The 19583-nt window shown below is 41.4% G+C and overlaps 2 protein-coding genes across 5 annotated transcripts in view; one reads left to right on the top strand and one right to left on the bottom strand.

Moving 5' to 3' along the window:
- Positions 1–220: 220 nt before the first annotated feature.
- rce1a (Ras converting CAAX endopeptidase 1a) lies at positions 221–9892 on the bottom strand. 2 transcript variants are annotated; one of them, XM_046065710.1, is made up of 8 exons: positions 9556–9892; positions 8205–8307; positions 7980–8063; positions 7290–7368; positions 6883–7050; positions 4517–4588; positions 4331–4393; positions 221–3367 (listed from the first exon to the last, which is right to left on the bottom strand). In XM_046065710.1, exons 1-8 carry the CDS (start codon positions 9723–9725, stop codon positions 3138–3140), a joined length of 969 nt encoding a protein of 322 aa, XP_045921666.1. In that variant the 5' UTR covers positions 9726–9892; the 3' UTR covers positions 221–3137. The 2 variants fall into 2 exon arrangements, with proteins under 2 accessions (XP_045921666.1, XP_045921667.1); XM_046065711.1 differs by lacking the exon at positions 9556–9892 and adding an exon at positions 8441–8535.
- Positions 9893–14719: 4827 nt separating this feature from the next.
- peli3 (pellino E3 ubiquitin protein ligase family member 3) overlaps positions 14720–19583 on the top strand; it is a 33894-nt gene continuing 29030 nt past the window's right edge. For 2 of the 3 annotated variants that reach the window (XM_046065906.1, XM_046065908.1), the window contains exon 1: positions 14720–14947. The gene's annotated coding sequence lies outside the window, so the exon portion shown is untranslated. Of the gene's footprint in view, positions 14948–19347; positions 19368–19583 lie in introns of those variants that run through there. The other variant, XM_046065912.1, reaches the window with a different exon arrangement.

Below are 19583 nucleotides of genomic sequence, written 5' to 3' on the forward strand. Positions count from 1 at the left end.
TGAACCCTAACCCATTTACTTGTACTGTAAATATACAAGTAGCAGCATGCAACGTAGTGGTTGGCGTATTCTTGCCTCTATTAAATGACACCTGAGTGTTGGAATATTACTTTTCCTTCAACTCAAGGCAATATATAAGTGAAGCACGAGAGCGTGGGAGCAAAAGGCATAATCATAGCTTTTACGTCTACGAATATACTGTGTAAGAGACAGCTTAAGAAATTGTGCAACCAAATAGTTTTAATAGTGACTAGTTAGGAAATGTGGACAAGATGCTCAGAATGGATATTTTGGAAGAGAAAAACTCTCAACTGGCACATGAAAACAAGTCTTAGAGGCCATTTTAGGACCTCAAAGTAAAGTTCCTCACTGGAGGTTTAAAACATATAAAAATCTCCAGCTTTAGGACCCAAACATACTTTGTGTAAGGACACAAATGATATAAAACAAACTGACACAGTGAACCTGGGGGCTTTGCAGACCCTTGGGCAGTTGCCCGCTTTGCTCAGTTGGTAATCTAGCCGTGCTCAGAGGTCAGTGCCAACAAGTAAGTTTGTAAAAAGTATATGACGCAAATTCACAAAGTCAAACTCTACACATACTGACTTTGCCTCCACAAGCTAAATGTTACAAATGCTGGTGTGACCAGTCCCTTAACATAATTCAGTATCACAGCTAGGGGGTCTACAACCAACAGAATGAAACTGCCTGCTTTAACAGCCCATTTTCACCACTCTGTATGACCCGCTTGAGAAATTATGTATTTTACCTCCCCGAGGACATATAGTACACCTTAATCATCTGAGTATGTACAACCGTTTGTGTTGGTGCACTTAAATAGAGTATGTTTTAGGCATTATGAACACTGCCCCCCCCAAGTTATCCCATCACCCACCTTCACCAACAAAACAACTAACAGCAGTGAAACATGCAGAGGTATATAAATATCGTACAAAATTATTATTGTATCGTACAAAACACTGACCGATTCCAGCAGAACATTTCTCTAAACAGCAGAGTTCTGATGTATGAACACAAAGAAAGTAATCCAGCTGAAATGTCACTTTCAACAACAAGCTCCAAACATTAAAAACGAAATATAGATGATAGTCCTGTACCTATTTCAAAATCACACCAACATTTCTGTACTTTACTGCAGCCACAGCAGGATTATTTGCAAAGATGCTAACATCTCTATGAGCCTCTGTAGACCAGAATGCAATGCAGCCATTACACATGTGTGGGTTGTGAGCACTGTCTCTCCAACAACCCTCTATGCTGAAAGCAATGATTTCATGTCTCCCCCAAGAAATGCTCAAAGGCATGAAAGGATCATTCTGGTTTATTATGCCTTGGTCGAGTTCTGTAGGGGCCTAAAATTTTGGAAGCAAACCAGACCTACAGCAGCTTCTTTTTAGAGTCAACTGAACCCAACTTGTACTGCCAAATTCAAAATACAAAGCTGACCCAAGACCTGAAGATGTATATTTTTAATGGCTCCAACCCGACCTGAACTCCTATGCTTTGTGGAGCCCTGTCTGGTAGAAGAACTCTACAGCTATTCTTATTTTCATAGTTTTGGCTAATGGTTAAGAAATATGAGCAGTCAGATGATCAGACAGGTTGGGAACAAACCATCAGTCTGTCCAGATTATCTAAACCCCTTCTGATTGAAGGTCAAACTGAAGTCTAACTGAAATGTGAAATAAACTACTCAATTCTGGATTTATTTGGCCAACACCAATATCAACATGTCACCGTTTAAAAGCATCTGGAATATTGGCCAGTTTTTTTTTATATATAATTTCTTAAAATAACTAAAGATTTGGACACACAATGCAGCAGTAAGGTATGTTAACAGAACAGTTTCACAGCACTGATGGTGAAAAATAGGATGGCATCACAGCCTGTGGCAGTAACAGGCATTAACCTGAAATGACATGCTTGGCGACACCACCAGCGTTTCTGGCGTTGTCTTCAAGTGGCTTACATAGAACAGGGTGCTGCCTTGGGTGAGTACTGCTCTTAAATTGCCTCAAACATATTTGGCATTTCTGGAATTTCTTATTCATTCCAGCATACAGAATGCAATAGATCTGTAATAAGCTAAAGTTGGTCAACTATAGAAGCCATTATGATTTGTTGGTGTCGAGTAGTTTCATTGCACATGAAAACCATGTCCGCTAGGGTGGAACCAATTCAGTAATTCCTAAAACCCTAAATACTCCTACACTATTTTCTCGGATGTGATTATTTATATTTTTGTCTTGTCTTATCACCTTGGCCTCTTAAATTATGATTGAAAAATAATCTGTAGTTTAACTGATAACTAAGATAATTGTCAGCTGCAGCTCCATTATGGCAATAACTTCTACAGGTGCACTCAGTCAGAGATGATTCAGGAAGTGGACTGATGTTTACAACAGACAGTTTGGGTAATAATGTTGCTCTTCCTCTTTGCCTTCTCCACATCATGCTGACTAAACTGGGATTTTGTTTAAAACCTGTCCGACTGGACTTCTGTGTGATGTCTCTTTGTTTCCAGATCGCTGCAATAACTTTTATTATTACTGACAGATATGAGGACAATCCCGAAATCTTGTAATAAACCAGAATCATCCTTTAAAAACACGAGGCAGGCTGAGTGGTACATCTGTACACCAGAAAGGTACATTATAATGCTCCACCACAAACTGATGAGCTCGATCAGCATAAGAGGATCTGAGGAGGAGGAATTGTCCTTCAGTGTTAGAACTACATTAAAATCATGTATCAGGGTGGCAGCGCAGGCCAAAGATCACATAAGCTGTCCTGGACCTGGATGCTCTTGGGGCTCACTCGCAGCAACATAAACCTCCACCTGCTTAAACTCTGTATCAGCTGATCAGCATCAGCTGATTAATTGAAATATGTCATGAAAATGTATTGACATTTCAAGGGTCCATAGACCACAGAACATGGCTACAGATTTCCCCACCTCTCCATGGCAACTTAGCACACATAGCTGTTAGTGCTGTCTGTCCAAACTGGACCTGCCATGACCCCTAAAAAAACAAAACAAAAAAAACCCCCACCCTTAACTGCTTCATCAGTAGTAGGTGATGTGACACCAGCAGAGAAGTGTGTGGGGGCAGGGATCAGGAGAGGCAGAGGGAGCTGGGGGAGAAGGTGAGGGTGCAGACTGGTGTGGGGAGGCCGTAGTAGGAGGGGTCAGTGAAGGGAAAGAGCAAGAGGAGGAAGAGGAGAACCCCCAGCAGGTAGGAGGAGAGGACAGTGAGGCGGTGGGGGTGCTCCATTGCTGCGCTGATAGCGGGAAAACCCATGTAATTACAGAAGGAGTGGCAGAGCACCGGACCCACAAGGTGACCTGAAACACACAGGAAGAGGACAAATTATTGTGCAGCAGGGTGCAGGATGTTCGGTGCATGAGTTTTTCTGTACGACATGTGAGCCGAATGAATGTAAAATGAATGTAAATGCAGACTAATTGTAACCATGTAGCGGTGGTGTGTGGTCCATATGGCAAAACAAATGAGAAACCAGGGTTAGAAGAGCTGCTGGCGTCATTCAGATCTATTGGTTGGGAGTGTTGTGGGTTTTTAAGTTCCAGCAACACTGGACAGTGTGGACACTGGAGAAAGTGGTGGATTGGACCAAGACTACGGTCCATGTTGTTGAACCAAAGTTGTCTCTGGAAACTAGGGCTGGACAATACAATAATATCAATAATTATCGTGATATATTTTTTTTCAATAACAATTTAACAAATGTATAAAAAGATGTTTATTTTGTTGAGGAAAAAGGAGTAAAAAAGCTTTTACTTAATTATACTCTGCAATTAATTAATTAATTGTTGACAAAGATTTTATCATAACATCAGATTTGTGAAGAGATCCACTGTTTGGCATCAAGCATAAAGAAAAGTTTAAACCACCATTAACCATCAAGTTTCTTCAACTTTCACTCAGGAGCAAAAATCAGCCTTTAAATTAGAAGGAAATAATGATTTGATACTTATGATTATTATCGGTATCGAATGATATAAAATTTTTTATTGTGATAAAACTTTTTTCCATATTGTCCATACTGAATATACTGATATTGAAAAAAACTCATTTGAAACAAAATGAAATATTTTAACACCCTGTTGCAAAAGACTTTCCTCAAATGTTTTGGTAATCTGTACGTTTTTGTGGGAAAACTTAAACCCTTTAAATTGATTTTAGCTTTATTGGCGTGCAAAACCTATTAGCAAGACAAGAAGGACTGAACAAAATATACAGTACTGATTGTTGTTCATAAGTGTAAGATGTAAAAGAAAGCTCCTCACCTGTTCTAATGAAAATGAAGGCAGTATAGGCCCCAAACACGGCTGTGTAGGAGAACTGGAACACTGTTGTAGACCAGAGAAACATGGTTCATCATCGGCCTCTTCCTTGTAATGTATCTTCAACACAGACAGCGTGGCACAGTCGCCATAACTGCACTATACTCTGAACGGACAAACAGTTCCTACCTGCAGAGAGGAAAATCCCGGATAGCGTCCCCTGTCTGAACCTCAGCAGCTCGATCACATGGTGGAAGTGAGCTGAAAGAGGAAACAACGTTACAGACTATGTCCTAGATAGCAGTACACAACAAAAACACATAAAACTTCAATTAAAAGCCAAGTCCCAATTAGAAGCCTGGTCTGTTTTTTTATAGAAGTTCTTTGGATGTATAAAACCTCTTAAAGCTCACCAGGTCGCCTGCTTGACATAGATCTAAGCTGCCTAGATCGCACATACAGACATAAATGTTAAAACTTTTGTCAGAATGAACATGCTACACATCCTTAGGTCGGTTAGATTCTCCATAATTCAATCATTAAGTTCATTTAACAGATTCAGATTTACTGCAAACAAGACTGATAAAAAATCCCTAATATTTAATACAAATATTTTCTTAACAATTGAAATAAACAGTTTGATAGTAGCCTTTTTCCCATCTTTGCAAGAGTTTTGTGCGGAAGGAATTAAAGACACACATCCCAAATATAGGCAGGGTGAGTTCAGTGACTCAAGCAACAAAGTGATAATCTTGCAGAGTGGTGCTCAGAGAACAACCTACTGCTCAAAGTCAGCGAAAACAATGAGATGATCGTTGATTTCAGGAAACAGGATATAAAGACACACACTCTTGTCTCCGTCAGTGGAGCAGGTGAACAGTTTCAGGGTTCCTGGGAATCAGCATCACAGAGAACCTGACATGGTCGTCTCACATCTCCACGCTGGTGAAGAAAGCTCAGAAAGGAAGCTTAAGAAGGCCAAATCACTAACATGGGATGTGCACGGCCCAGGACCGGAGGGCTCTGCAGCGGGTGATTCAAACTGCTCAGAAGATCATATGTCCAAGCCCATTTACAACAGCAAATCATTTTGTTAAATAAGCTGTTGTGTTACTTTTCCAGGCGGCCACTGCTTTGCACAGCACAGAAACAAATCAACAGACTGTTGAAATGTGTTTGAGATGTTAAATCCATCACACTGAACATTAAGTTTGCATTAAAGCTGCATGGTCAGTTGCTGACAGCAGCAGTGACATATTGTATTATCACCTTGTAAAGTTGATCTGGCTAACATGTTAGCCAACTATTGCAGACAGAGAGCAACATAATCATTCCATTGGACTTGTGTCTGTGTCTGCCTGATGAATGGAGAGTGAATATTTGACTTCCTTTTAGCTCTGCTTGGTCTCCACTAACTCCTGCAAAACAGCTGCTGAGCAGGTGGCGTACAGTGGGTTTATCAGAGCGTTTTCACTTCGAACAGCTGCCTGCTCTGCTGGAAACAAGGCTGATGAAAGCAGAGACTGAACCAAAACAGTACAGTTGGGGGCCTTACAACCAAAACAATGAACTCTAAAAAGCTATACATCTCTGTAGAGATAAAGGGGAACTGCAGAGCTGCTGATAAATCTCTCCGGGGTTGTCACTACAAGTGACACTTTGAGAATTACGCAGTGATTTAATCCATTATTAATATAAAAATACTGATTTAAACATTTTTACATTCTGTAAAACATCAGGGTAGAGTGCAGTGTGAATTAATTTGAAAAGTCAACACAGCATTACCATGCAAAGAACTGACTATACGGCCTAAACCATGTGGACATGGATGTACACAGCTTTGTGTATTTTTGGTCTGGGTCTTTTTTTTTTTTCCTGGTTTGGCTCCTTGGTTCCAGTGAAGGGAAATCTTAATGTTCCAACAACATACAGTGATATTTTAGACACCTGTGTTCTCCCAGTTTGTCCTGTAACAACATGACAATGCCCACCGTGCACAAAGACATGTTTTATTCCCAGTTTGGTGTGTAAGACCTCGACTGGCCTGCACAGAGCCCCGACCCCAATCAATGAACCGGAACACTGACTGCAAACCAGGTCCAACATCAGTGTTGGACCTGACGAAGAGTCTGTTACAGCAGCAGATTATGCCAACATGGTCGTCAACTATCATGTATGTGGGAGGAATGTTCAACTGTCCACATACTCATTTCAGGTGTCCATGTATGTTTGGCCATGTAGTGCATTAAGTTTAAAAACCTTATTTAACCATATTTTTCATACCATATAAAAAACAAATGGCAGCTCGGAATGGAGGGAAACAGCCCTATAACGATCTAAAACTGCACAGCAAGTATTTGAAATATGCAATTAAGTTGCAAAAACTTGCAAAACCCTGGTACAGCCCTTGCTTGAAATTAAATATATGCTTATTATACTACTACCCACAGATCAAGTATATGCTGCTGGATTCACAAGGACAAAGTAACATTAAGTCCCTCCTTAGATTTTTAAGGTGGACAGCCTGGAGATAGTCTGACACTGGCACAACTCACCTACGCCAAAGAAGAGGGGGCAGGTGAAGATGGCAATGGAAGGACCAGCACAGGGCACCAACATGGGCAGCATGCATGCCCTGAACACCAGCTCCTCTGTTAACGGTGCCACCACCTGATTCCTCAACCAGCGCATGTCACTGAAACACAACATCCAGAACCACGGGTCTGCAGGAACACAGAGACAGAGGAGGAGCTTACTTCCTCTTCCTCTATTGTGGAGAAGGCACTTTATTAAAAGTTCTCAGACATGCTTTACACTGAAAGTCTGTTCAGTGTGGTCGTGGTGGAAACACAAAGTTACAATCCGTGAAGTTGTACCGAGATGTGGATCAAATTTGAAATAGCCCTAACATCCCTCAAGTCATCAGAAAAAGGGACAAAATCCAGCATGTTGGTGGTCTCACCAAAGGCCACCTGGATCCCATCCATGAAGCTCCAGGGACAGTCCATCGCCAACTGCATGAGTGGGCCCAGAAACAGTACCTGCAGCACAGGACCACACACAAGACAGGTTCTAAGTTCGGGAAGGAGGTTAGATATGACTGACAGCAGATAACAGCTTATTACTACATCTGATGATTTCTTGCATTAAAGCCATGAAAGAAACTCATGACATATTCTTAAAATGTTCAATGTTACTGCATCATTTCTGGTCTTTACTGTAACACTTTATTACAGAGCATCAGGAAATAATTCACAGCGCTTCAATTTTCCCACATTTTGTTATGTTACAGCCTTTTTCCAAAAGGGAAGAAATTCAAATTTACAGCATTTGTAGGGGGCTCTGGCATTAGAGACCTTTATTCCTGCATTCTTGAGAATTTTATGCTGTTCATGGGGCGGCTCAGGAGGTAGAGTGGGTTGCCCGTTAATCGTAAGGTCAGCGGTTCAATACCCGGCTCCTCCAGGCTGCATGTCAAGATATCTATGTCTATTTATGCTCTTAATGCAGCACTGTCACTGAGACTCACCTTCAAATAAGTTATTAGCAAGCAAGGAGCTAATAAGGATAGCTATGTAACATTAGAATACAGCTGGGTTGTTGAGGTTAGCATGCTGTACATAGCTGGTAGTCAATATTGACTGTTTCTTACCATGGTGAGCAGCAGAGGAAGTACGATGGCAGGAATGAGGCCTTCAAGCCGGATCCCCATGAGGGCCAGTAATGATGGGCCAGTCTGACACACACACATAGAACTCAGTCAAAAGCCATCTAATGTGTCAGACAGCAACCTGACACAACAGCACATATACAGCCAGTTTAATCCTCAGGTGTTAGAACAGAATGGTGGTCGGTGGTTTCTGAGACGTGGACTCACCCTGACACCTGTGAACGCTCTCCATGCCCACACAAAGAGAGGAGACAGGCCCGACACGATCAGTACACTGGTGAAGCGTCTCTTTATGACAGTGGGATGATCCCTGAAAATTGAGAGAATAATCACACCCTCATCACCAGCACAGAGGACCAGGGAACCAACTCGGGCTACATGCAGTATGTTGTACCAAACTCCATTCAAAAATCTTATTATTTTAATGCTTTTTGGCTTCTCACATCGTATAGAGCATTCTCAGTCAGGGCATTCTCATTTTGGCACAGCTACGTCCCATCCACCCTGTGCTTAAATACTGACTATTCTTGGCCGGGACCAGTAACTTCCTGGAGTATCTGCTGGTTGCCTGGCAACTGCTCCCAACCAAGCTGAACATGCAAACATGTTAAAAGTGTTTACAGGCAAGCATAGAATAGGTCTTTTTCATAGCAGACATTTTGACTTGTCATACAAGGAAACAGCACAGATCACAGCAGGTGTAGTAATAACAGATGGCTCGGTTACATTGAAGCGTCCAAGTCAGTCGTGGCAGTGTGACAGTGAGCCAGCATGAACAATACCAGGACCCTGAAACTGAAGCAGCTAAATGGCATTCTGACATCATTTCACATTTGCTTTTTAACCTGTCACATGTTGTAATGTCTTACCCATTCAACCCATATGGTAAATGAAGTTTCAAATAATAAATGAGTCATTAAATAAAGAGCTACCTGCAAATGTATTATTTTTTAGTAAATATGAACAACGGCAGATCTAGATTGTTCTAATCCTGTGGCCCTGTGTCGAAGTCTTTCCTGCTGTGTTTTTCAGTGGCGGCGCACTGCACCGCCTCAAGTAAAAAGCACCTCAGCTTAAGTCAGAAGATTATTTGTATGTTCATATACATCCTGTATACACACACACACACACACACACACACACACACACACACACACAGGTCTCTCTCTCTAGATAGACAGAGGGACAGAGACACACAGATAGCTTTAACTCAGCAGGTTAGACAGCCTAGTGTATGTGTGTTAGGAAGGTGCTCACAATATAGAATAGAAACCCTGAAGACATGTAACGTTGCTGCTTTACTTTACATTGTGCTCATATGATGCACATAAAGTTGTGCCTGATGAACTGAATACGTTCGTGGATTGGTACTTTAATGTAAAACCCACTGAGTGCCTTGCCACAAACTTCCAAATAAAAGTTAGGTAACGTTATGCTTAAATCGTTTCCGAATGAAGATGTACAACTGAACTAACGGTAACTTACGTATTTTAGTGAGGAGCAGTAACCTAACGTCTCTCATACAGAGAGTATCTATCACCCCGCTGTCTAGGCTCACCTCGGCAGGTCACTCCTCCATACGTACAAACTGCCAACATAAGAACAAGCCAGCAGCAGACAGGACAGCACTGACACCCAGCATAGACCTTCTGGAGGCACGAAGTCGCCATTGCTGTGTTTTATATCCTCTGTCAGAAGGCTGGGTGATAAATCACCCTCCTCTGCCATAACGACTGCCGGCTGAGACGGAACCAAACAACTACTCGGCACCGGGGCGGTTGCTGGACCATCTAACAAGATCAAATATCAACCATTACAATAACCTCCTCACAAATCATGAGCTAACGTTAATAGATGTTTAGCTTCTGCGGCGCTCTATAACGACGTCATCATACGCTGCCTTCTTCTACTTCGAGGTTTCTTCTCTTCTTTAATTTGGCGGACTAGACGCATCTTCGGCGTGTTGCTGCCCCCCACTGACGCTTCTCGCATCTTTGTCAATGTCAGTTGTCTGTTTCATCTTATAAAATCCGGTATTATGTAGATATTCCATCAGTTTCTTCATTTGGTTCCTGCTATCCAGATAAGTAGAGTACGTAGATTGAGGTTTCTGCAGGATCTACAAATGGATTCAAAATATACATATAAACACATCATCATCCACAAATAGAAACACGTATTTGAATGACTGCAAAGTGATGTGTCTGCACCTGCACCTGAGGGCCATATTCTATTTATATATTGTTTGACTCTACTGTTTCACTGACCCAACTCAAGCTACATGCAGTATATTGTACCAAACTCCATTCAAAATTCTTATCATTTTAATGCTTTTTGGCTTCCAAAAACCAGCATACACCAGCATAAGTGGTCACCAGCATAACCAGCATAATGCATGCTGGTTAAACCAGCAAGACAAACATGGGACTTATGCTGGTCTATGCTGGTTTTTCCAGCAGGGAGGGCATTCTCATTTTGGCACAGCTACGTCCCATCCACCCTGTGCTTAAATACTGACTATTCTTGGCCGGGACCAGTAACTTCCTGGAGTCTCTGCTGGTTGCCTGGCAACTGCTCCCAACCAAGCTGAACATGCAAACATGTGAAAAGTGTTTACAGACAAGCATAGAATAGGTCTTTTTCATAGCAGACATTTTGACTTGTCATACAAGGAAACTATAGTAATAAAATATGGCTCGGTTACATTGAAGTGTCCAAGTCAGCCATGGCAGTGTGACAGTTGATTTCTCGCCTCAAAACTTCTCATTAGTGGATTTAGTGATAAAATGGCATACGAAAATTGTAATATATAAAACACTGGCTGGCGCACTCAGTGATGATGCAGTGAATGGTGACGATTCTCTCTGACCAATCTGTAGTCTGCTGTGTTTTCACGTCACCTTTTGGTATCGCCTCAGCTCGACTCAGCTTGCTTGAAACCTCGACAGAGGTGATACGAAGCTGGTACCATGCGGTGGAAAAGGGCTTGCCTAGTTTGTGACATTCATTAGAGCAGATGGTGGTGCTAACTTGACGAGCCCACAGCTCAGTGAAAAATAAACATGCCAAGCTTTTATCACCTTATCACATCAAAAAACTTCAATGAAGCTGACGTCATGTTAAATTACGTTACAGTAAGTACAAGCAAAATAGTCTTTTCCTTCAGAAATCACTGCATTTCTGACCATTGTTTTGTCCTGTCTGCTCTGTCATTAGCCGCCACATATTCAACAAACACTGGAAGCTGACCCGGTGTCCAACTTCAGTGTGTTCATGTGGTCTGAAGTTGGATACGCTGGTCCAGTGGATAGCACTGTGGCCTTATAGCAATAAGGTTGCAGGTTCAAACCCCGGTTGTGTGGAGTTCTCCCCATGTCTGTGTGGGTTCTCTCCAGGTGCTCTGGTTTCCCCCACCATCAAATATAAATATATAAACATAAACAACACTCAGACATCTAGTTCACTCTACACGGACAGTAAACTAACTGTTATAACCATGTTACATATTAAATGTTTGCAAAATATGTACGTGCAATCCGTGTTTTGCACAGCCTTTCTCTTATACTTCTTTATTAGATACGAATAATGTCCCATATACACTTTATTTCTCTTTTTCAATAAATATTTAAGGAATAAAAAAAAGATTTTAATAATTTGACAAGACATGAATGCACCATTAGTCACTGCTCGCCCCTTCCTTTCTAAGTGCACAGGAGACGCTACGGTGGCCAACACGATCTGTCTGCTCTGTGCTAAAGAATACGTGTGGTCCTCCATTTGTTCAAATTTTTCTTCTTACTTCTAATAAACCAGTTGACTACTACTATCTTACTACTACTACTGTTACTTCTTCTTTTTCTTTGTACACAGTCAACATCGTGACAAACGTAGTTTGTCCGTTTGGGCTACTGTAGAAACATGGTGGTGCAACATGGCTACATCCATGTAAGAGGACCCGCGGTGTATATACAGTAGATAGAAAGAGCTCGTTCTAGTTAATAAAGACATAACAGTTCATTATGTGAGGTCTTTATATACCACTGAAAACATAGTTATTTATAGTATTTTGTATATCTGTCATTTCTGAGCATTCTTTATTCCATCAAGGTACCATCTTAACTTTATTTTCTCAATAGCTTTTCCCATCCCAATGCCCCATATATTATAGCTACATGTTTTCATTTGTTTTATCTATGTATCCTGCCATATCTATCCTACCAAAATGTGAATCACAACAATTGTTTCCAATCTGCTTTACCAAAATCCGATCTCATTATCCCATCTATCTGAACCACATTATTCGTATCAAACTTAACTGCAAATAAATAATGATCACTGTCATTACGAGCTAATGACAGTGATAAAATCAGAAATCTGCCCTGCTGCCCCAGCATGCAACAGCAAACAGGATAGCACTGGCCACCACAGACTCATAAAACATCCTCAGCATTGTCCTGCAGATGTTGAAGGACCTCAGCCTCCTCAGAAAATAGAGACGGCTTTGGCCCTTCCTGTAGAGGGCTTGAGTGTTCTTGGCCCAGTCCAGTTTATTGTCCATGTGCACTCCCAGGTATTTGTAATCCTCCACAATTCAATTCAATTCAATTCAATTTTATTTATATAGCGCCAAATCACAACAACAGTTATCTCACAGCGCTTTTCATAAAAGAGCAGGTCTAGACCGTACTCTATGATGATATTTACAGAAACCCAACAGTTCCCACCAAGAGCAAGCACTAGGCGACAGAGGCAAGGAAAAACTTCCTTTTAAGAGGCAGAAACCTCGAGCAGAACCATGGCTCAGGGTGGGCGGCCATCTGCCTCGACCGGTTGGGGTGAAGGAGAGAGAGGGAGAGAGGGAGAGGGCAAGAGAGGAACAGAGAGAAAAAGAGAGGGATGGAAGGAGAGAGAGAGGGGAGGGAGGCAGCCTACACAATATACACACAGAGGTACAGACAGTAAAGGTGATGTTGCTAGAGACTAAATGAAAAATGGTATAGATATTTATAGTAGTGTTAATGATAACAGTCGTAATGTTAATGATTATAATAACAATAATAACAATAGGACTAGTAACAATAGTCGTTGCAGCAGAGGGTGTCGAGCAGGAACACGGGGGCAGCAGGTGACCCGCAACCACAGATCCAGACTCCACAGCTCCAGAGCCAGAAAACCTGCAGGAAGTGATAGGAGGAGAGAGGAGAGGGACGAGAAAGCACAAGACTACCAGAAAGGGGAGAAGTCCACACTGGTGCCTTGGCTCTCCTTAGATCAACAACCAGCTCCTTAGTCTTTGTCACGTTGATAAGATCTAGATATGTTATGACCAAAAGAGCCACCATTTAGCCAATGAATGCTGATGATGGTTTCAACTCTCAACGAGCGTGCATTGTTACTCAAAATAACTTTTTCCAGGATTAACAAATCTAGTCTTTTGATTCACCCCATATTTATACACCGATGGCAGAGACTGCCATGCAAGGTGCCAACTGCACCACAAAATGGATTAAACCAGGTGATTTTTATAGCTTCGGGACATACGTCCTTCCTCAGCTATGCAAAGACATCCATCACTTTTCAAATCCATAGCTAATTCATTTCCCATCTGACAGAGCCAGGATGCCAGCATGTTCTCCCTGTGTCTGTGTGGGTTTCCTCCAGTTTCCTCTACCACCAAAAACATGTTAGGTTCTCCAGTCAATGCTATTGACCAGATGCTGGTAAAGATCTGGAGTTGGGCGCTGCACAGCGGCTGCCCACTGCTCCCTTGAGGGATGGATTAAATGCAGAGAATGAATTTCATATATCATATTGTGTGAAACCTTGTTTTCTAGAGCACAATGTTAGCTAGTCCATATATCATATAATACTGAGATAAACCCTTCTGTAATGTCTGTAATTATCACAATAAAACCAAAAAGAAAAAAAGTCAGTGTGTTAAAAAATGAATTTGTGTGATATGCATATCAGTGCATATTTAATGAGGAAATGCCTCATTTGCATATAAAAAATAAAAGCATTAAAAAATTATAAATATTTCAGCTTGTGAAGTTTAATTGTAAGGTCAGTGAGCGCCAGCTCAGTTGGCCGAGTTCAAAATTCCAGCTTACACAGAAGATTACTGAAAGACACTTATATATATACACTAATATAAATACCAAATACTGATAAGATATCTATAATACCTCTTTAGTTTTATGTGGGCATAGCACAGGGGTCTGCTCATGGAAGTTGAAGTCAGTGTGACATGGTAGGAGGACCCCAACCAACCTGGCAACCAAAAGTTGTTCCTTTTAATGACTTACTGTAACTGATATGTTAAGCATTAATAGGTTGGTTTATTAATTCATTAGTTCGCCTTATAAAATATTTAATACATGGTGTCTTCTTAGAAAGTGGTCCCTTTATTTTTTTGTTAAAGAAGGAAAGGCAACCCATCTTCCAGCCAAGAAAGGTGGAGGGTGGACTCAGACTCTTCCAGTGAAGAATACCCAGTAGCCTAATGCATAGGTGATACTGCATTTAGAAAGAACTAGACTTCTTGAAGGCACCAGCTTTGGAACTCTGAATTTACCAGGATCACTTAAAGGCAACACAATATTCGTGTGACAAGATTTTTTTCTTTCTCGAGCCAGAGAGAGAGAGCGAGAGAAAGAGGGAGGGAGAGACGTAGGCGTGACATCGGGCTGTCTGCTGTTATATCCGGGAGGAATGGACGTGTCTCAGTCTCTCTCAGTCTCCAGTCTAACGTGAACGGAGGAGAGGCGATGCTGCCGCTACTGATGCCCTGCGCTCCTTTGAATTCTTCTTCTTCTTCTCTTGTATTCTCCGACGTTACACTGCCCAGGCTGTACGGGGACTGACAGAACCCGCACACAGAAACACACACCCAGGAGGAATTACTCACATACCCGAGCCGGTCCCGGACCTCCATTGGCAAACATCAGCGGGTACGGGCCTGTTTATCTGATTTGTTCCATCACCTGTCTTTATTACAGCAGCTCCATCCACAAAAGAGCAGATGACAGGAGACGGCAGCTGGCCTGCTGTCTGCTTTACTGCTCTACTATGGAGGTGATAGGGGTGAAAGTCACCTTTTTATTTGTGGATTGTTGACTTTATCACCTTTATTCAAGATGATGTGAATATTTATGAGGTAGGCCTACATTAATTTGTATGTGGTGTCAAACTGTTGGAAGTGAAGCAGATTTTGTTCTCGTTAGAGTCTGTGAGCCTTCTTATTATTTACCTCTACATCACTGCTGCTGCTGCTGCCTCGGTGTCTGTGTGTGTGTGTGTGTGTGTGTGTGTGTGAGAGAGAGAGAGAGAGAGAGAGAGAGAGACAGGGAAATGTGTGTTTGTGCGTAAGGAGTGTGCGTGTTCGTGCTGATGTCTTCCCTGTATGTAGTATGTGTTGTCTGTGCGGTGGAATCCCCTGTGTACAAACCCAGCCTGCAGGCGCCTCAAAAATGGCACAGTAGTCTACTGTTTATGTCGCCCCAAACTGATGTTTAATTGTCAACAAGAGGAAGAAACAATAGATTTCGCGTGGATGCCGATCCCCCCCCCCCCCCCCCCCCCCCCCCCCCCCCCCCCCCCCCCCCCCCCACCCCCCACCATTACCACCACCACCCATTTCAAGTGAAGCCTGTTTATGGCCAAATCCGATCAGGTTACTACATCATCATGCCTTAATAGAGAGTGGAAGAAATACGCATCCATCCACAAAGCATGGCCCTGGGAAAACGCAATCCCCTGCAATCCACAGACAGCAAGAATGATCAGAGGAGATAGAGGCCATGTTAGAATCATCCTGGACCAGAAATAAAGGCTTTCTGGCGCATTAACAGTTTGATTCAATTTCTCCCTGCTTAGGTGGTTCTAGGATGTTTTCAGGGGGAAAGCGTTTTGCTGGGATGTTTAAACTAAGTACAAGAAAATGCTCAAAATAGTTCACAACATAAAAAGCAGCAGCAGTGCTTTGATGTTATGATCCATCAATATTACAGTTTGCTGAGTAATGATTCATATTTGTAGCTTGCTGGGAAATGACAGTTTTAGGCATATGGGCCTAAACTATGGGCTAGATTAGAATATAGATGGCGGTGATACTGTTGTGATTAGGATCAGGCTGATGCTGGTTGCAGATATGTGAGGCCAAAATATGGAAAAGCAGATGGTACAGTCGGTGTAGTCCACCTCTGCATTAATGGATATGATGCAGTTTATGGATTCTTAGTGATAATCTGATGCCAGTCTATAAAACAGTAACCTGTAAGGGATTTAATCTGACATGGTTGGAGGGAAATTACAGTTGTTAAGAATTAAAATTGAAGTTGTCACATTTTAATGTAGGCTACATGTACGAACCCAGAACAAAGTAACAGTCTTACTCTAAAGGCAGACATACAGATGTTGGATTAAAGAGCCCATGTAACTTTTGAAAGAAATAACACAGTCTTCCTCTTACAAATAAAGTCATTTTAATTTGCAATAAAACACCGCCTTGTATAATTTAATACACTCTGGGGGTTTGCTGCTACAGTCTTACTTGTTCTGGTATGGCCACTAGCTTATGATGGCTAATGTTAGCTAATGTTACCAAACTTCAGATAGGTGTTGCTGTGTAGCTGACAGTAGGCTACTGACTGAGTTTGCTGACCTGACTATTCTCTGCATGTGCTACTGTTACAGCATAAATCTGCTGGGCTAATTTTATAGGTACCCTGTTGTCAACAGAAACAGCTTTAGTGTTTCTCACCAAAACACACCGTGTGTATTCTTAAGGATCTAACAAATATGTTGAAGGTATTTCCTTCCTCACAAAACATTTACAATGTAAATTTTTTATTTTATTATTTGAGAACCAGCTTTTTTTTTATTATTATTTTTTTTTTTTACATCTATAGGTTTCTAGGTAGCAATCATCTTTTCTGCCCTTGCTGGTGTTTGTTGGAGCATTTCCTCCTGTCGCCTGCCAAGTGTCGATCAGTGGAATAGTGCAAAACCACTTGCATTCTTGTGTATGTGCAGGTTATACAATAAAAGATTTCAACGACTCATCTTCTGATAAATTATTGTTTTTGAAGCCTAATAGCACGGCTACCTACTTTTAGCCGTGCTATAATGATGGTAGTCAGGGATACCAGCAGCATCAGAATTTCTACTATTAGCCTACTAGAATTGTTATGTTAGTTGTAGTAACATTGGGTCACTAATACTAACTGTATTAGTAGTAGTACAGTGCATCTGGATAGTGTTCACAGCACTTCACTGTTCCCACATTTTGTTATGTTTCAGTCTTATTCCAAAATGGATTAAATTCATTATTTTCCTCAAAATTCTACAATCAATACCCCATAATGACAACGTGAAAGAAGTTTGTTTGAAATCTTAAAAAAATAAAATACAACAAAAGCAAAATTTTAATAAATTTGCAAAGATTTTAAACAAACTTCTTTCATGTTGTCATTATGGGGTATTGATTGTAGAATTTTGAGTTTCATCCGTTTTGGAATAAGGCCGTAACAAAATTTGGAATAAGTGAAGCACTGTGAATACTTTCCGGATGCACTGTTCCTGTTGCAGTAGCAGAAGCTGGAGTAGTTATAAGGCTATAGCATTAGCACCAGTAGTAATATCACAGATACCAGTAGTTTGAGTAGTAATAATGTCAGCGATAATAACAGTACTACTAGTGCAGTAGCAGTAGCAGTTAATCTCAGTGATATTAACAGCAGTATAGTAGCACTTTTAGCTGACACTATACAAAGCGATACAGCTGCTATATATGTCAGAGGTCGCACACCTCTGGACCTCTGGCAACTAGGGGTTAAGTGTCTTGCTCAGGGACACAATGGTAGATGTGTCACAGTGGGAATGGAACGCTGGTCTCCAACTCCCAGGGCATGTGTCTTCCACAGTGCCATCACCACCCCAAGTAGCAGAGGTCCTAGTTGTAGCAGTTCTTGTAGCATTAGTGGCAATTAGTCAAATGAACATTTCATTAGTAATACTATTATTAGCAGCAGTAGTAGTAATAGCACGAATGATAGTTACAGTAGCATTGGTATCAACAGTAGCAATTGACTTGGTATTTATAAAACTAGTAGCATAAGAGGGTAACTAAGTATTTTTCAATCTGGAACTTATTTTCCCATGTTTTTGTGTCTTTGTGACTGACTTGAGCAATGATTTTTAAATTGGTTCAGTATTGAGCGAGTTACCCTTTTAAGCAAGGGTAGGCAACGTTGGAGAAGCTAACAAGAGACAGCTAGATTTTGAAAGTATCAAAACGAAAAATCCCACCCCCTCCCTTCAGGCCTCCCTCCAAAGCCACTCTCCCAAAACAGGTAAGAGCATGCAGGCAGACCAGCCAATCATTTCATTCAGACCCAATTAAATAATTGGCTGGGCTTATTATTACAGGCCTGCGACAGCCAGAGATACCTGATTTTTAAATTGTGTTTCAGACTATTTGTTATATTGATTGCTGTCGGGATATAAAGATACAGCCTACCTACCTAGAAACCTACCTACCTATCTACCTCCCTAACTAGAAAGTAGTGGAAACAGCATAAAACTGATCAGCTCTTTTGACCTTCATTGTGAATAAGCTGTTTCTAGAACAATTTTGCAACAGAGGAAACTCAAGTTGCTGACAGTATTCATAAAAGAGAAGTGTGAGCTACTATTAAGCAAGACCACGCACTGTATGACCATTGTCAAGAAATGGTTTAGGACATGTCGAGACGGACAAAACATAATGTATAAGAAGTAGGCTACACCCCGATCATATAAAATATATTAGGATTTGTTGGTCTTGTTAGTTAGTTTTCCTTGCCTCTGTCGCCTAGTGCTGCTCTTGGTGGGAACTGTTGGGTTTCTGTAAATATCATCACAGAGTACGGTCTAGACCTGCTGTTTTTTGAAAAGCGCTCAGAGATAACTGTTGTCGTGATTTGGCGCTATATAAATAAAATTGAACTGAATTGAATTGAATAGTCGAATACGTGATGATCACAGTCTCCAAAAACCACAGCTTCAAACAAGAGACATTTTGTGTGTGTGTGTGTGTGTGTGTGTGTGTGTGTGTGTGTGTGTGTGTGTGTGTGTGTGTGTGTGTGTGTGTGGCAGCAAGGATGAGGTAACACAGTAGCAGCCCACCAGTCAGGTTCTTATGAAGCTCGAGGGGTCGAACAGAGAGGAGTTGAGCCTGCAATAACAGGAAGGGCAGATTTAAAATAACACAAAAATGGTTTGAGCTGCAGGTAAAATATTCTGAAGTGGTTCTTTGAGCTCTAGTTTCAACCCACTTCCATCCGAAGCCAAGTGGAAATGTTTTTCTAAGGGAAAAGAAGTTTGTTGAGGGTAAGAAGGCTCTATTAGGGATTGTCTTAAGTGCTAAGATTGTCAATCCAGTAGTTGAATCTAGAGGTATATGGGGATACAATACTGGTGCTGACCTACTGTATACTGAGTTTCTACAAAATACCTGCTATACTGCACCGTAGACCTAATTTACACCAGGTATTAACCTGCGACCTGTATGATGAAGGATGAAGACATCTACATTTACTATGACTA

The sequence above is a fragment of the Micropterus dolomieu genome, linkage group LG12 (assembly GCF_021292245.1).
Source record: "Micropterus dolomieu isolate WLL.071019.BEF.003 ecotype Adirondacks linkage group LG12, ASM2129224v1, whole genome shotgun sequence".
Taxonomy (NCBI): Eukaryota; Metazoa; Chordata; class Actinopteri; order Centrarchiformes; family Centrarchidae; genus Micropterus; species Micropterus dolomieu.

Coding starts and splice junctions, on each gene's coding strand:
- rce1a (XM_046065710.1), bottom strand. CDS start 9,725: ATGGCAGAGGAGGGTGATTTATCACCCAGCCTTCTGACAGAGGATATA. Junction 8,308..9,555: donor TGGAGGAGTGACCTGCCGAG/GTGAGCCTAGAC, acceptor CTCAATTTTCAG/GGATCATCCCACTGTCATAA. Junction 7,051..7,289: donor TGGGATCCAGGTGGCCTTTG/GTGAGACCACCA, acceptor GTGTTCCTGCAG/ACCCGTGGTTCTGGATGTTG.